General features: G+C 40.7%; 1 protein-coding gene across 6 annotated transcripts in view; it reads left to right on the forward strand.

Moving 5' to 3' along the window:
* Positions 1-19,382, forward strand: part of LOC133526503 (adenylate cyclase type 5-like) — a 472,750-nt gene that overhangs the window by 327,583 nt on the left and 125,785 nt on the right. For 5 of the 6 annotated variants that reach the window (XM_061863171.1, XM_061863199.1, XM_061863207.1 and 2 more), the window contains exons 6-10: positions 6,769-6,932; positions 7,985-8,166; positions 9,281-9,401; positions 16,242-16,398; positions 16,815-16,964. In XM_061863171.1, coding sequence (XP_061719155.1) covers positions 6,769-6,932; positions 7,985-8,166; positions 9,281-9,401; positions 16,242-16,398; positions 16,815-16,964 — 774 coding nt within the window. The remainder of the gene's footprint in view (positions 1-6,768; positions 6,933-7,984; positions 8,167-9,280; positions 9,402-16,241; positions 16,399-16,814; positions 16,965-19,382) is intronic. The other variant, XM_061863191.1, reaches the window with a different exon arrangement.

Raw genomic sequence — 19,382 nt, forward strand, 5'->3', positions numbered from 1 at the left:
TTTCCTTGAAAGTTTTTCTCTAACATGTACCGTTTTTGAGATTTAAGCGAAAAATGAAAAAATGGACCCTTTCCCCCCCTCCCCCCACTCCGGGGCTCCTCCTAGTGTCCCGGGGTTTTAGTATGTTTATTACCTAGGGACTCTTGACATGTTTCCGAAGAAACATCTTACGTTACTAACTCACGCACTCTAGAACTTTTTATTCAATGGACTAATTGTATATTAATAGTAAATTATTCAATATAATAGAGAGCTTTTCAGTCGAGTACCGCGTTTGTTTTTTCAGTCAAAGTGAGGTACGAGATTGAAAAGCTTGATTATATCACTATTGTATACAATACTTTTTCTACGAGTCAATAAAAATAATACTTTAAACTAATAAAATCATGTAGATAAACAAGCCAAAAGTAACAGCTATTTAAGATACGCGAGCAGCCGCGATACCTTCATACTCTCACCCCGGCGGGGTGGTCAACGACACCTTCTAGTAACTCATGAGGCCCTGGTACTTGCTACATGCTAAATTCAATTTTTAGACAGTTTTTTCTCGATTTTGGCCACCGTAGCCTATGGAGACTAACAAGCAATAGTAAGCGGTTTTCGTAGTGTATGGATGTTGCTATATTAAGGGTGTCACATGTGCATAATGTAATCACGAAGGGCACAGAAGTTTTTTTTTTTTTAATAGCCTGTTTGAATGTCCCACTGCTGGGCAAAGGCCTCTCCCCTTGATTTTCACGATTCCCGATTTGATGTTTCCTCCGGCCAGTTGTTCAGGAAGCTGTCCAGGTCATCCCGCCATCTCCGCCTGGGCCTGCCCCGTCCACGTCCCTCTACCGGCATCCACTTGGTGGCTATGCTAGCCCACCTCTCTGGGTGCATGGGGTAGACGTGACCGGCCCAGTCCCATTTTAGCCTAGCGGTTTTCTCGCCTACGTCAGCAATGCGGGTTTTTGAACGCAGCGTGGTGTTTCTTATCCGATCCGTTAGTATAACACCTAGAATGCTGCGCTCCATACCGCGTTGGCAAACTTTCAGTTTGGACTTCTGAATCTCTGTGAGTGACCAAGCTTGGGCCCCGTAGGTTAGGACAGGCAGAATACACATGTCAACGAGTTTGCGCTTCAGTGACAATGGAAGGTTACCCTTCATTAGCTCTTTCATGGACCAGTAGTTTTTCCAGGCATTTTGAACACAGCGCTCTATTTCTTTGTCTTGCCTGTTACTGAAAGAGACTAGCTGGCCCAAGTAGATGTACTCGTCAACATACTGTATGCACTGCCCGTCCACGTCGATACTGCGACGATTTCTACTGTTGGTCATAACTTGAGTCTTCGCGCGGTTCATTTCAAGTCCAACCTGAAGGCTTGCGTTGCTCAGATCTTGGAGCATTTGCTTTAGATCTGCTGCAGAAGGGGCAAAGAGAACGATGTCGTCGGCGAAACGAAGATTTGATAGCTTCCTACCACCGACGTCTATTCCCTTAGCCTCCCAGGAAACCGCCAGGCCCTTGAAAAGTTTAATAAATTAATTAATTTGAGCTATCGTTTTGTTTCATCCTCTTGACCGCGGCGAGCTGTGGTTGGTAAATTTCATTATAGTTGACTAAACCATTTCGAAATGAATATTATAGTTGAGTTGAGAGCCCATTCATGAAAAGTACCCAATTACAGCTTGATATAGGAAATCTTAAATCTACCATTACAGTCGACGAGTAGAAAATACTATTATACCACCTATATGGAGTTGGGTTCTGTTCCTTGCCTCTACCTTCCATAACCAGACGCTTTGAAGCTGTCAAAAAGAAATTGTACATTTACATTCTCGCTCTAGATTTTTATATATGATACTCAGGGAACTATTACAAACAATTTTGTAAGTAGCCAGACCAATGGTGGGTCTAGGGGATGGTTTGGCCCCTCCAATTGGTTCTTTCTTTCTTTTCTTTTTCTTTCTTTCTTTTCTTTCTTTCTTTTCTTTCTTAAAAATAAATATTATAAGACATTATTACACAAATTGACTAAGTCCCACAGTAAGCTCAATAAGGCTTGTGTTAAGGGTACTTAGACAACGATATTATATATAATACATAAATATTTATAAATACTTTAAATACATAGAAAACACCCATGACCCAGGAACAAATATCCATGCTCATCACACGAATAAATGCCCTTACCAGGATTTGAACCCGGGACCATCGGCGTCGTAGGCAGGGTCACTACCCACTAGGCCAGACCGGTCGTCCTACTACTTACAACTGTCTGGCTACTTACAAAATCGTTTATAATCGTGTGTAATGGAATTTGAGCCCTAATATCGACTTATCGCGTTCTTTGCAATAAGATTCAGACGGACAAGTGACCTTATAAGGGTCCTTTTAAAGTGAAAAGACCCTAAAAAAAGTTTTAATTTTCCAACATAGGTACTCGTTTTTCATCCTACTTACTCGATAATGTAATCTATTTTGGTAATATATAATATTACTCCCGACATTACTAAATTACGTACGTTTAAATTTGGCCTTGGCCATGTCCATTCCCGTTTAACCCCGCTAAGGGTAAGCGCCCTGATTTCCCTAGGGTCGTTAATTTACCCTCAAGTTTTACGTCAATATTACCTTAGATTTATGAAAGATTTTGTACATATTTCATATTATTCTTGTTTGAAATTTTATTGGTTTCAATTCAAACTTTAGGTTATCAACTTATCACTTATGTATAAATAAATAATAAATAATTTTATAGGACATTATTACACAAATTGACTAAGTCCCACAGTAAGCTCAATAAGGCTTGTGTTGAGGGTACTTAGACAACGATATATATAAAATATAAATATTTATAAATACTTAAATACATAGAAAACACCCATGACTCAGGAACAAATATCCATGCACATTACACAAATACACGCCCTAACCAGGATTTGAACCCGGGACCATCAGCTTCGTAGGCAGGGTCACTACCCACTAGGCCAAACCGGTCGTCAAATGTATATCATTTATCTCAAAAGAATCACCTATGTTGTAAGAAGCGCTGGTGGCCTAGCGGTAAGACCGTGTGACTTGCAATCCGGAGGTCGCGGGATCAAACCCCGGCTCGCACAGTCGCCACCAGATATATTGGAGCAGCCAAGGCGCTCACAAATATCTGAACGCGCATCTATTGTCAAGCCGTTAGAGTGCGTGTTCAGATATTTTTGGGCACCTTGGCCGCTCTGATATATCTGATGGCGACTGTACCAATGAGTTTTTCGGAACTTATGTACGAAATATCATCTGATATTTATCAGTCGCTTTTCGGTGAAGGAAAACATCGTGAGGAAGCCGGACTAATATCAATAGGGCCTCTGGGTTGGAAGGTCAGATGGCAGTCGTTTTCGTGAAATGCAGTGCCTACGTCACATCTCGAGATTGGTTGCCAAGCGGACCACAGGCTTCTCCCATGAACCGTGGCAAAATGCCGGGACAACGCGAGGAAGATGATTTACTTAACCTATGTTAGTGGCAATATTATAATCTATGTATACTTTTATGTACATTTAGCAATAGGGTTGTTTCCAATTTTTTGAAACGCTTGTATTACGTTCTATATTAACTAAAAGTTGCCCTAAAATTCAACTTTTATACTAAAAACGGCTTTAAATATGTTAAATTAACAAAATATACTTTGACAGACGCTTTCGCGCCCAAAACGCTGTTGAAAATTGTGTGACGTCACAGTTTACGGTTTGACACATAACTACATACACACGTAGAAGATACGAAGTGTCAACTGACATTTGTCATTTGTTGTTTATCGCCTAACTGTCAACAGTGTCAATCCGAGAGTTGTGACGTCATCAGAATCTTCAATGACGTTTCGGGTTTGGTCACGTGACGTGTGCCAAAAGATATTTTAAATTCAATATTTACAAAAATATGGTCATTACAGATCCCCTAAAAGTAGTTTAACATGTTCTTATAATCCATAAGAATTTATTGGGATACAATTCTGCCCTAAGATTTGTAGATGGAAACAACCCTATTATAATATAACCATTAGGTAGTTTGAGAGCTGGACATGTAAGTAATAAATAATAATAATAATTCAGCCTATAAACGTCCCACTGCTGGGCACAGGCCTCCTCTCATGAGCGAGAGGGCTCGGGCTATAGTCCCCACGCTAGCCCAATGCGGTTTGGGGACTTCACATACACCTTTGAATTTCTTCGCAGATGTGTGCAGGTTTCCTCACGATGTTTTCCTTCACCGAAAAGCTAGTGGTCAATATCAAATGACATTTGATACTCCGGCCTCCGGATTGAAGTCGGAGTCGGAGTCGGAAGTAATAAATAATAAACATTTTTGCTTTGGTTACATTGCATCTTAAATAGGTTTTGGCTGTTACCAAATTTTCCAGATCTCTGAACGGAATAGTGTCTAAATGCGTATCCCAGAATGCCATTTTTTCTCAATATACCATGTTTTCAAAATGCCTAAACTTCAAATCGATGTGATGTCTTGCCTGTGTGCTACAGCGTGGAAAAAAAATGGAACCATGAGGCCCATTTTCGAACGGTATTAGTCTATGAAAGCGGTCAAGTTTGTGAAAAACATTTTTACAGTACACTTTACTACACTAGTGCGATAATTAGAACATTACGTAACTATATCGAAACGTTGTATGATACATATGTGGGTAATTCGCAACTCGTGTCGATTTAAAACTTCGGTCGTGTTTTAATTTTTCGCCACTGGTTGGCAATTTCTTATTTTTCGCACTTGTACTATTATATACCTGCTAGGTAAAATAAAATCAATAATAGCGTTATAAATCTAGCCACCGTTCCGTTTTATTAAAAGAAATCTTGCCTATTCCATCATCTTCGGTACCCTTCCCAAACATATAACCATATTACCACATAATCCCATTTAAATAACAACCCAATCTCCACTTACACAAAGACGAATTTCACTTTACAAACAATTCCTTCCTCAAACACAAGCTTATAGGATCAACATACAAATCAATATAGACTCTATTCTTTTAGCACACAGTCTTATTTTATCTGACACTGATCCTTTCTATTATATTGCGAAAAAATAAGATCGTGACCGATCAAAAATCAGCCCTATTATTATAAGCTGATGATCGTTTTTTGTTTTCCGTTGTCCTATCGATATTTTCTGAGAAGAAAATGTCAGTAGAAAAGAAGGTTGTAAGAACATATAAGTTTAAAAGGCGCATGTGTCTTTTGTTTTCTGAGAAGGAATGTGAGAGTTTGCGTTTAATCTGTTTTGAGCTTTATGGTATGTGTTTAGGGTGTAGTTTTTGTTGGGGGCTTTGTTGTCCGTCCGGACTTGTTATAAGGGAAACAGTGGGTTATTGATATTTGACTTTTCGGTGTGATAAATTACTGTATTGATTGATTTAGTAGGAAATATTTTGGTCAGCTGTATTAATAAATACGGTAATAAGGCCGACCTTCACCGATCTGCCTACTAAATGAAACTTATATTTGGTGAAATAAATGTTTCTGGACATATATAAATAGGGTTGCCTAAAGAAATATGGGACCTATCAAGAGAGATGACGGCACCTGGAGGATCCGTAAGAATGCCGAAATCGAGGAGTTAGTGGCCGAACCCAATATCATCGGCGAAACGAAATGCCACAGACTTCGCTGGTTCGGCCATTTACTGAGGATGGGTAAGGATCGAGGTGTTAAGAGAGCTTATTTGGGACAACCGACTGGTCGCCGTCCAGTGGGTCGGCCCAGATACCGCTGGAGCGACAGTGTACAGGCGGATCTGTGCCAACTCAAAGCCGATAACTGGCAGGAAGTGGCACAGGATCGGGACAGGTGGCGTTCTCTCGTTTTGGAGGCCAAGACCCTCTTTGGATCACTGCGCCACAATAGTTAGTTTTTAGTTAAAGAAATATGTTGAATTTTTTTTCCCAAATTTCACCGACTTGACTACCGATCGAACTAAGTTCCAATGGAATGTATACAACTTGTACAATATGAATCAGTTAAGTTGCCTATCCTTTTCTGGTCACTATTATGTGCTTGCCATGTTTAAACAGGTGAGTTGATATCTATAATTGCACTCATCTGCCTACTACTACGCAAAAATATATCAAAATGATGGCAATTTAGATTAGTCTGAACACACACTTAAATACTGTAGTTGTGATTTTTCGATTAAGTGAAACTTCTTATGCGACTTCCAACAAGGTTGCGTTAAACGTTTAACGCTATAATCGGTAACATAAAGTAGTAAGAGTTTGTGATGAGTAAATTCGTCGATTAGCTCAGCCGGTTCCATGGTGTAATGGTTAGCACTCTGGACTCTGAATCCAGCAATCTGAGCTCAAATCTCGGTGGAACCTGAGTTTTTGTATTTTTTTCTTTTTATATTTTCTATTATTTAGGAATTTTAGAATATATATATGTAATGTATAATGTATTATTAAATCTTTTTTATAAATCTTATTTAAAATACTTTTTGAAGCTGTAATATAAACTATATGGATTTTAGAGCATTATTTTCATCTCCACATTACGAAGTTTCACTTCTTCCGCGCGGAGGGACTCCACGCACAATTTTTTACTTTAAATAGTAAAACCCATTATGCCGCATACGACCTTATAGAATAAGCTAGCGCAAAAGCAAATTCACTACGTACGAAGTATCGGGATGTGCGTGGGTTTTGGGAAGCCAGCAAGCGCAGCATTTTCGATTTAACTATTTACCTTAACCACTTAACTTTTTGTCGTCAGGTGGAGATGCTGTACCAACGCTACTTCCTTCGCATGAATCAAACCAATATGACGCACCTCCTGGGTCTGCTGCTAGCAGTGTCCATGGCACTAATGCTGTGCCACATCCGGGGATTGCTGCTGGCGCAAGAACAGCTCGCTGAGGAGCTGGCTCTAGCCGACAGGTATATTTGGGTTAAAAGTTAATTTGACACTTCTGGGTCTGCTGCTGAGTCCATGGCGCCGAGGCTGTGTCATCCGAGAGTTACATCTGGGGAACAGCTAACTGAGGATCTCACTCTAGCCGACAGGTATATTTGGGTTAAAAGTTAACTTGACGCTGCTAGGTCTTCTGCTGTGTCCATGGCGCTGATGCTGTGTCATCCAAGAGTTACTGTTGGGGAATAGCTCACTGAGGAGATCGCTCTAACAGGTATACTTGGGTCAAAAATTATCATGATGCTCCTGAGTCTAATGGCCGAGTCCATGGCGCAGATGCTGTGCCATCCGAAGGTTACTGCTGGGGTTAAAGCTCGCTGAGAAGTTGGCATTAGCTTATAGGTATACTGGGAACAAAAGCTAGTCATATACGAATACCACAAACGCTGTAAAAATTTCGAAACATCGAGATGTATTTCACATTCATTACAAGCGATTTAAGAGGATACATTAATGGTAATTTTTCCATAAAAACGTTCTCGACATTTTCCTCTCTGGATTCCTTGGCCCTAGATGAATATATTTTTACATGAGTTGAATATTACCGGTGTCTGTGTCTATACGTTTTGCTTTTTTTAATATTCTTGTTTTTAGATATAAGAACTAGGTTACTTCAAACAGCGCTGAAACAGCCAAATAAATACGCTATAAACAGTCGCCTTGCATACAAAATCGGCAACAATAAACGCATACATCAAAATGATCAGACACAATTTTTTACTCATTCCATCCCAAAATTTCGTTACGATTGCTTAAGTTCGCGGTAATCGAAGACGGGTCTAGCCGTCTAGTTTAACCGCAAAGTAATAATTTGCAAATGGCGACGCTTTTTTTTCGATTTTTACCACAAATTCATATTAACACTCCTTTGATTAACCAACGCGAACTCGGCTCGAGGGTCAGGACCTTAAAATAATATACGCAGTCGGATCAAAAACTCAAAACTACCAAATGGCTCCGCTTTTTTTCCTCCCAATTTCTATTGAGTCTAAAACATTAACTATATTTTTTCCTTCAGCAGCTACACCACGCTAATAGCAGACCTGGACCTCCTCTACTACGACTCAAACCTTCGGACGACGACGGAGCCCTACGGCGCGAACACTACCAGCGCATTACGCCGACTGCACTACGAATACCAGCGCAACGCACACGCCGCTAACGTCGGCGTGCTCGGCGTCGCCGCTCTCGTCTATGCGTGTAAGTGTGCATGTGACTGTCTCAGTCTAACTATATGTTAGCGCTCTCCGCCGACTGCACTACAAATAATACAAATACCAGGGCAACGCGAACGCCTCTAACGTCGGCGTGCTCGGCGTCGCCGCTCTCGTCTACGCGTGTAAGTGTGCATATGACTGCCTCAGTCTAACTTTATGTTAGCGCTCTCCGCCGACTGCACTTCGATTACCAGCGCAACGCACACGCCGCTAACGTCGGCGTGCTCGGCATCGCCGCTCTCGTCTACGCGTGTAAGTGTGCATGTGACTGTCTCAGTCTAACTATATGTTAGCGCTCTCCGCCGACTGCACTACAAATACCAGGGCAACGCGAACGCCTCTTTTTATTTTATTTATACTACGTCGGTGGCAAACAAGCATACGGCCAGCCTGATGGTAAGCAGTCTCCGTAGCCTATGTACACCTGCAACTCCAGAGGAGTTACATGCGCGTTGCCGACCCTAACCCCACTCCCCTCGTTAAGCTCTGGCAACCTTACTCACCGGCAGGAACCTTACTCGTCGGCGTGCTCGATGTCGCCGCTCTCGTCTACGCGAGTAAGTGTGGATGTGACGGTCTCAGTCTAACTATATGTTAGCGCTCTCCGCCGACTACACTACGAATACGTCCTTAAACTCCGTCCAAAAGAGAGGTATGGGCATTGTGAATGTCATCTCGCTTTGTGTGGTAGGGCACAGCACAGCGAATGTCATTCCAGATCTAGAGCAGAGTCCAACTGGGGAAGTACCTCCACCTTACAGAAAACCGCCGCCAAATAACACTAGACCCTACTCATAGTGTTGTGTTCCTGCCGGTGACTAAAGTTGCCCGAGCTCAACGGGAGTGCGGAGTGTTTGGGTCGGCAACGCGCATGTAACTCCTCTGGAGTTGCAGGCGTACATAGGCTACGGAGACTGCTTACCATCAGGCGGGCCGTAGACTTGTTTGCCACCGATGTAGTACGAGTATATAAAAAAACGCGAACGCCTCTAACGTCGGCGTGCTCGGCGTCGCCGCCCTAGTTCACGCGTGTATTTTTACCGTCGTGGTATAAAAATACATATGTAATCTATCTAATGTTCTATATTTGTCCACAGGCCTGCTTCTCTGCCTAAGCCGGCCCGCAATTAACGAGATCTACCTACTGACCATCTCGTATGTCGTCCTTGCGACCTTCCTACTGATTGAGCTGGCTGTCGTTGGCACCTCTTGCGTCAGGTAAACACAGTTTCCCTTATTTTGCCTCCTACCTGCTGACCATTTCGTATGTCGTCCTTGCGACCTTCTTACTGGTCGTGCTTGGTAGTCGTCGGCACCTCTTGCGTCAGGTAAACACAGTTTCCCTTATTTTGCCTCCTACCTGCTGACCATTTCGTATGTCGTCCTTGCGACCTTCTTACTGGTCGTGCTTGGTAGTCGTCGGCACCTCTTGCGTCAGGTAAACACAGTTTCCCTTATTCTGCCTCCTGCCAGCTGACCATTTCGCATGTCGTCCTTGCGAACTTCCTACTGATTGAGCTGGCAGTCGTCGGCAGGTCGGCGCCTCTTCAGGTAAACACTGTTTCCCTTATGATACTAGCCATGAACGAGATCTACCTGCTAAACATCTTGTATTTCATGTTGACGACCTTATTACTGTTCAAGCTATGTAGTAGTCGTCGGCTCCTCTTACGTCAGGTAAACACTGTTTCCCCGTCAGGTAACCACTCTTTCCTTCACTAAACTTAAATTCAAAGTCAAACAATAGCAGGAACGATTTTCTAGAAAGTTCTTCGTACAAAGCCCCTCAAAACGTTTTATTGGACACTGCCCGCAACTAAACACACTGTCAACGCTACAACACAAAACTTCTTCATCGCCATCCACCCCAATCAAAAAGTCTTAAGCGCCACAAATCCATCACTACCTTAGGACTTTTTAGAATCGCTACTCTCCACAAACTAAAGGCCTTAAGCCGTACTTACGAAAAGTCTTAAACGCAATAGACCCGCTACTATAATAGGACTTTTTGGAATCGCAACTCTTCCCAAACGAAAAGTCTTATGTGGCGTACAAAAAGCAACACGGATAATTTGACCATCAATGGACCTTATGTCCTTGAAATAAGGTTTACTTATTATCAAATTAACATAGTGGCTGATGGTACGCTTGCTACGATTATAAGCCATTTTAGAATGTAAACAAAACTTTGCTCTCAAAGGGTAAATCAGATTCGAATACGGAATTCGCAACTTTCTTAATGGTATTAGGAAAAGTTGACTGGTTTTAGTCTAACTCGATTAGCGTTAATAAATTCATGGGCATAACTAAATTTTAAGATTTTGGGAAATTATTATGTAGTCGTTTGTGTGATTTGTGAATAGTCTATACTTTTGGCTACACACCGTGTTTTTTTTTAAGATTAGAATTTTTCTAACCTCAGAATCAGTGGTAATCAACTTTTTCTTCCGAAATGCTAGGGTTCCTTTAATAACTAATATTGCGATACAATAATATGTAAACTAAACAATAATTTAGTGCATATACTCAGATTTAACTGTGGAGGGAAAAAGTTACCACGACTTTTGAGGTTATAACATTATATAATATATATATATATATATATATATATATATATATATATATATATATATATATATATATATAGTACCTGGGCGACCGAGCTTTGCTCGGTTATAACTATTTATTGTAATATGGTGGTCTATAGGTGATAATCTTAACTACATTTTTTTACTAAATTAAACTTGTCTTAAACAATAAAAAAATATATATAAACTTGAACATATAAAAAAAAACAAAAGTTAGTCACCGGGCGAGATTCGAACCCGTAACACTCGATTAGCAGTCCGCGTCTTAACCCGCTGGACCAGACGGACAGTGACCGGCAACACGAAATTAGCGACCATCTTCTGCGTCGAAAGAAAAACGCATGAAAACTCGAAAACACGCGTTTTCCGAAACATAAGACTAATCTAGATAGATTGTATACCCCCAAAAACCCCCATATACCAAATTTCAGCGAAATCGTTAGAGCCGTTTCCGAGATCACAGAAATATATATACATATATATATATACAAGAATTGCTCGTTTAAAGGTATAAGATATAAATAAAATAAAAATAAAAAAGCCTTTTATTTCTTGCAAGTAGTGTCAACATGATTCGAGAAATTGGAAGGAATATCTCGTAATTACAATAAGTAGTCAACAATTTCATTATATTTACAAAAAAAATTAAATTGATTTTTTCAAATAACACTAAGAATATTCCTACGCTACGAAGGCAAGAACCCCTTCTCGGGTAAAGGCCTCCTCCAGAGAGAGCCAGTTTGATCGGTCTTGTGCTGTTAGAGTCCACTTTGGGCCAGCAATTTTTGCAATGTCATCGGACCATCGCATGTACGGTCTTCCATCTTTGCGTTTGCCTCTTGGTCCGGGCCACAAAGTTATCTGGTTAGTCCATCTTTTGTCTGCCATTCTTGCGACGTGGCCTGCCCACTTCCATTTCAACTTTTTTGCATAATCTAGTGCATCTATCACATTTGTTTTTTTCCTAATAAGTGTATGTCTAATTTTTTGTATCTTCTTTATATTTGTAACACTGCGTTCCATGCTTCTCTGACACGTTTTTATTTTGTTCTTTACATTATTCGAGAATTCGATAATATATACATATATATATATATATATATATATATATATATATATTATAGCAGTGTGATTCACTGCTGGCCAAAGGCCTTCCCTGTCTTCCACCTTTCGTCATAGCTATGTGCATGCTCCCGCCATTCATCACAAAATGAGTCCAGGTCGTCTCGCCATCTCGTTTGTGGCCTGCCTCTGCCTCGAAAAAAAAAGCTAAGTGCGAGTCGGACTCGCGCACCGAGGGTTTCGTACAAACCTATCGGAATATATTATTATATGATGTAACTAAAAAATTACGGTTTTCGCAATTTTTCCTTTATCTGTGCTATAAGACGTTGCTTTGCTTCGTACCAAATTCTCAAGATTCTGAGTTCACGGGAAGTAGGTTCCCTGTAGGTTTTGATTCCCTTGCGAAATTTTGCAGCATAAATGGCTGTATGTTTTGATTGCGTTGGCTTAGAAGTTTAATTTTTTCACAGTTCCAAGGGACAGTAGACTTGAGTATATATAAATTCTAGCTTGATACCTCCACGTGTTCCTGAGAAAAAGGGTCTTGGCAGACAGACAGACGGACGGACGGAAACAAAGTGATCTTATAAGGGTTCCGTTTTTCCTTTAGAGGTACAGGAACCCTAAAAAGTGCCGATAATGCCTTAAGTGCCTACATAATTTTGGGAAGGCTGATACTCTTCATACTGCTTTCTCGATTTATATACAAACATAGCTAAGAAACCACAGCAAGGAAAAGAAAACACGCGTTGAAATCGGTCCATCCGTTGGAGAGCTACGACGCCATAAACAGACAGACAGACAAACAGACCCCCTTTTTACCCCCGGGGGATAATTAAGCGTTAGATAAGGGCTGATTTTTACTGTGTTATCCATTTTGCGTGAGCCAGATTTGTGCCAGAGTTCTGCGGCTGAATAAACACGAAATTCCAATCTGGGACAAAAATGTGTGTAATTTTCCTTTGAGCTACGAAAATTCCACACGTTTTCAAAAGAAAGAAAAAGATTTATTAGAACATATGGTGAAATTTATTGCACAGAATAGGGAACTCTATCTGTTCACCAACTTTTATCGCAAATTTAGTATGAATTATAAGTAGATAATAAATAATAATAAATATTGTAAGGATATTATTACACAAATTGACTAAGTCCCACAGTAAGCTCAATAAGGCCTGTGTTGTGGGTACTTAGACAACGATATATTATTATACCGTGGGAATTATTTAATTTGTGTAATAATGTCCTATAATATTTATTTAATATATAAATACTTAAAGACATAGACAACACCCATGACTCAAGAACAAATATCTATTCTCATCACACAAATAAATGTAGGTAATATATAAGTATATTCGTTTGCTTTTCTTCTTAATTCATTGCACCAATTGTAAGGGTCAATATTTGCATATATTTTGTGCAATAAAATTTATATCAATAAATAAATGCCCTTACCAGGATTTGAACCCGGGACCATCGGCTTCATAGGCAGGGCCACTAGACGAGACAGGTTGTCAATATATCATTATCTAATAGACCTAGTTAAAGAAAACATATGACTTGCGCACATAGGAGCCATGCGCGTAGAAGGGTCTGCCATCTTGTGGACTGAATCGGAGACATAAACTATACATTGACACTTCACGCATAAGCAAGTGCTGCCTTCTACAGTTCACGTACGTTTTCTTGTTAATTGTAGGTTCTGCCATCTTGTGGTCATTGGAAGCTTAAACTTGACATTTACATTTCTCGCCAATAAACATGGGGCTCCTGTGCTGCCCCCTAGACAAACAATTTCCGTAGGTGCTAAGGTGTGTCCGCCCTTTGCGTATAAGTAAAGCTGATTTGATTCTCTATTTAGATATACAGAATATTTATTTAGTCACCTGCAATAATTTACGGGCTGAATGTATAGGTCATAATGAGCAACTTTTACTATGGGACCAACCCCGAAATCACAAAAAAAATAGAAAATGTCAAGCTCAAACAGCCAAAATGTATGAACTATATATTCACCCCGTAAATTATTGCAGGTGACTAACTAAACACCCTGTGTGTATGTACGCATAAAGGGCTCTCCACACTCGCGCGGTACCACGGCGCGAAGTCGCGAACGGTGTGGCGTCGATTTCGCAGATTGTTCACTTATTCGCGCCTTATTGTCAGTTTTTTGGCCCGCGGCAAAGGAGACGTGAAACGCGAACTTGCAAGACTTCACATTACGCATTAATTTAGCTCATCTGTGCCAAGAAGGTGCGAAGATATTGTGATTGCATTATATTAAGCGGCTATTTTTTAAGGTTTTAAACAAAACAACATGGAAAAACAGGTAAATCACGTATGACATTAATGAAATATTGGAAATGTAGAACATAGTAAATATAGCAGAACATAGTTATTATAGTTTTTCGTTTTGTAATTTTATTGAACATATTTGCGAATACTTTTCATTGTTTAAATTCAAAATTCAAAATCCGCTTAGTTATTACTTCACTAATTGTAAATTTGACGTGTAATGTATGTGTACATTATGAGTAAATATGACATAGGAATATGATGTCGTAGATGACTAACAGCAGTGGGGCGATCCTTTCGGGCATTATCGGCTCAGCATTTCTCCGAGCAATTTTCAGGGTATGGCACAACTTGTCGTCCCTATGCGTGCACGACCACAGATAAGACTTGAATTTTGACAATCTTATAAAGCCGAAAGGAATAATGCCATACATTAGAAACAGAAAGCATGAATCGTCCCTGAACCGCTGTCAAACTTCGGTTTTGTAGGAAATGTCATTTCTGTAATCTGTGCTAACAGTTAAACTCGACCAGCTGAAGCTTTTCCGCCATCTTGCCGTGAACCAAACTGCGAAATCGCCATGAAGTTATGAGAGTGTGGAGTCATACGTCAACGTAGCGATATGTTCTCGCCGCGAATTCGCGCCGCGATTCACGCACATAGTCTGGAGGGGGCTTAACAAAAAGGGATCGTGTTGATTATTGAATCACTAAACATACTTGTTGGCGGATCCTTAACGATAGTCAATTTAATGAGCCGCTGATTTCGAGGAAATGCGAGTTGTCCCAAACTACCCAAAGTGTAGTTAAGTCTAATCGCGTGTAAAGAGCCAAAGTTGGTTGTTTAGCGGCAAAGTTGGCCTGCCGTTAAAGGGCTGTATGTGGTCTCCTGAAAATACCTTTCCTCAAACATTCGTGGACAATGTGGACTTATTATCGTTATTGTCAATATCTGCGAGGCCTTTGGACGGAAAACTTATAAAAACTCAAACTTGCCTGTAAAATCTTCGCTGGTCTCATGTGTTGTCGAGGTGATAAATCACCCAACAGCACCCGACTATCTCAGATCCAAATTTCATTTTATAACTGCCCGAACAGGTTGCACCCTTCGCGAGTCCCGTAGTCTCAAGCTTACTGTTCCTTGTCATAGTTCTGGTTCTGTCTCTAACTCCTTCACCGTTCAGGCGATCCGGCTTTGGAATGATCTCCCACCTGGATGCATTTTTGAATGTTTCGTAACATTGCGCGTTTCCCAAAACCCCCTTATAGGAAATTTCATCGAAATCGTTAGAGCCGTTACCGGAAAACGTAAAGCAATTACTCAAATAACTTTTAGGTCACACTGAGCAACTTTCCAAATCCGAAATCGCAAAGAAAATAATCGGACAGACAGACGGACATGACGAATCTATAATTTCCGAGTTCCGTTTTTGCCATTTGGCTACGGAACCCTAAAAATTGAGTCTTCCATAGACATTTCAACAATAGACCAGCAAAATGTATGAAGCAGCCAAATATTTTTTGCTTTTGTCTGGGTTGGCCCCATAGTAAAAGTTGTTCGTTTAAAGGTATAAAATGACCATACATAGATGTTTAATAAAAAAATAAAATTATTGATATAATTCATTATTAATCTATATTTATCGATTTTTCATTTCCTCAGTCATTTTTGCCACACAAACTTCTGTCTGGTTATTACTCAAAAACAATGAAATGACATACAATGCCAACTTAGATCTTGGCCGCAATAAATCAGTATCTACACAAGGTGGCATAAAGATAAACTATTTGGTGAGAATGAGAACAAATTTCCTGCCAATTTCTTATTTGTGATAATGACATGATTGCGTAGTAATAATGTCAATATATATAACATCTCTGAAAAATGAAGGAATTTATTATGACCTCATTTTAGTATCAGTCGAGATGACGTTTTTATTCGAAATTAAATGTCAATTGCAAGCGGTCTGATCAATCGCCGCAATAGTGGTCGTAATATGCGATGCCTGTACACATCATAGAAAGCTTATTACTATACTTAATTAGGAATTATGTAGCAGTCATATAAATATTAATCAAAAATATCTAAAACAACTATTGCCCACAGATCAATGAGCATCGGTGCCGGCGCTTGCGTGCTCTTCACCTATCTGACGTACGCGACGTTGCCAGTCCGCCTGCACGAGGCGAGCGTGGCTGGAGTCCTGCTGGCGGCCGTCAACCTAGCTGGCAACCTGTACCTGGCCCGCGACAGCGACCTGCAGGTTTGTAGCCAACTACTGGCGTACGCGACGTTGCCAGTCCGTCATGAGGCGAGCGTGACCGGAGTCTTGTTGACCGTCAATCCAGCTAGCAACCTGTACCTGGCCCGTGACAGTGACCTGCAGGTGTGTAGCCAACTACTAACGTACGTGACGTTGCTAGTCCGTTACGAGGCGAGCGTGACCGGAATCTTGTTGACCGTCAAACTAGCTGGCAACCTGTACCTGGCCCGCGACAGCGATCTGCAGGTATGTAGAATATTTCTTTAAGTTGTTCTCAGTTGTAACAATGTTAGAAAAAAATCTCAGTTGTTACTACTGGTGACAATTTAGTAATAACTAGTGGGAATCAACCGCAAAATCTTATACGTTAAAAAACACTAAATAATCGTTTGTTACCATACGTTTTTCTTAAACAGATGTTCTGCAACCTGATCGTGCTGACGGCGTGCAACATTGCCGGTGTGATGACGCACCAACCACGAGAGCTGGCGCAGCGACGCGCCTTCTTGGAGACCAGGGACTGCGTCGAGGCGCGCCTGGTGACCCAGCGGGAGAACCAGCAGCAGGTACTGTGTCTTACTGTGCGGCACATTTTCCACGCTAGCTGGCAACGTTGCTGGCGTGATGACGCACCAACCACGACAGCTGGCACAGCGACGAGCCTTCTTGGAGACCCGGGACTGCATCGAGGCGCGCCTGGTCACCCAGTGGGAGAACCAGTAGCAGGAACTGTGGCTCACTTTGCGACGCATTACCCACACTAGCTGGCAGCGACGCCCTAGACCAGGCTCCGTGAACATTTTTCGTTTTAAATTAAAAAATAATAATAAACAAGCATAAAGCCCGCCGTAACCTATGGACGCCTGCAATTCCAGAGATGATACATGCGCGTTGCCGACCCTTTACAAATCTGAACACTTTTTTGAAGAACCTCATACTGTAAACCCTCGGGAAAACTTCAGCCGGTAGCTCATTCCACATTATCTATGCTTCAATAAATTAGGCTACAGAATATTACAGTTAAAGTGACGTGTAAACCTGGCCCTGTATTCCACAAAGATTTACGAAGAAACCCTCAAATAGTGCTGCCTCGAGGATACAGACTAAGCCAACAGCGATACAGCAATATGGCCAGGTGAACTAAACAGCCTGGTGACAGACGGACGGACAGCGGAGTCTTAGTAATAGGGTACGGAACCCTAAAAAATAAAGAAACGGAAAACACCGCGTTACAGAATAAATAGTAGTCCTACCGTACAGAAATGACACTTCCTACAAAACCGAAGTTTGACAGCGATTCAGGGACAAAACATGCTGTCTCTTTCTAACGTATAGCACTACCCTTTCGGGGTTTGTTCCTGGTTCATCGTATTCCTGTTTCGTCGGATTCCTGATTCGTCGGATTCTTGTTTCGTCGGAATTATATTACATATAATTAAATATGTCGTACAGTAAACCAGTATTTACTAAATATGAAGATTTAATGTAAAGGTGAAGTCACGGTAATTGCATAGTTTCATTTCATATTGACATTTCGACGAATCAGAAATACGTCGAACCAGGAACAAACCCCTTTCGGCTACCTAGGTTGTCACAATTCAAGTCATTTTCTTAACTGTGGTTGTGCACGCAACGGGATGTCAATGCTGAGCCAAACGGCACTGAGAATGACTGTTGCGGCAAGCAAGAAAGTTTACTCAATTTCATAGTAGATGGCGCTGCTCTGCATACATCGCGCGTTACGAGTTCCCAGCGACCTATATAAGCGACGGCGGATTGTCAAGCTTTTTATTTTTGCAATATTCTTTAACGAATGAACATGTATACGCGTTTAAATGTTATAATATAAAAGTGTGTTGTAAATGGCGTCTCAATTCTTATTTCACAAAATATGATATGAGTAACTTGAGTGTACAATGACCGAACGCTCTAGTGTCTCAAAATTTCCTATTTCTAATCTGCAGATTTTATATTTTGAAATATGTACCTTTTGCATTAAACCTCCTAATCTAAAACGCGGTATCTCAAAAACTGAACTTTAAAATGGAACTTTAAGATTTCAAAGTACATGTTTGCATTCAATTTTGCAAGTACGAACACCGGACTTTTTTGTGGTTCTGACAGCATTTATTTTCACCTCCATTCCCAACGGGTTCTTTAAGGTTTTTTGTAGAGTTAGTAGGAAGGTAAGGGGCTCTGGTGCCATTCTTTTGTGCGCTTTGAGTCAAGTTTTCAGCAAAGTTTTGAGGTTACCGTAGGAACAAAAGCATTTTGCAATGGTTGTGAAATGAATTGTAGTTGGCTAACTGAACTTTACGTGGTTGTATTAAAATCAGTTAAATATCTCCCGCGGTTAAAGCGAGGGTCGCTCGGTAGTGTATGTGACTGCTACATAATGAACGGCATTAAAGTACGAATGTGGGTTTATGAAACGAGTTTAAAGCGAGTTTCATAAGAAGATCATCAGTCTTTGAATGCCTAATTATGTACCGTTACACGTACACTGCTTTATCTACACACATTTTATAAGCTCTTTAGGATGTGTTCTAGAACCGCCCATTACGACCGCCATTGCGTCATTTGATCACACACTGAATAAAACGTCATCTTGACTGATACTAGAAATGAGGTCAATTCAAATTAAAGTAAAGGTCGTTGTTGTTCCAAAAATGATACGTTTCTGCTCTAGAGCACTGGACTTTCTAAGTACATTCTTTTTTATACGATAAGCATTTAACATTTAGCTTTAAATGGATTTGTTGTACAATTTCCATTTTGATAATTAACTCCCCATTCCATAAATAACGATGTTTTTACCTAAATTGTTAACTGAAAGTACCCTCAAGAAATACTACTGATGTTTATACTTAGCTGTGTTTTTTTTATTCACATTTATTTTATTTTCCTAGTATTCGTAATGAAAAGTAGAGTATTTAACTCGGGACTCGGGTGAAAGGCACCTTTTCAGTCTCGGACTTTTGGCG

The sequence above is a fragment of the Cydia pomonella genome, chromosome 1 (assembly GCF_033807575.1).
Source record: "Cydia pomonella isolate Wapato2018A chromosome 1, ilCydPomo1, whole genome shotgun sequence".
Classification (NCBI taxonomy): Eukaryota; Metazoa; Arthropoda; class Insecta; order Lepidoptera; family Tortricidae; genus Cydia; species Cydia pomonella.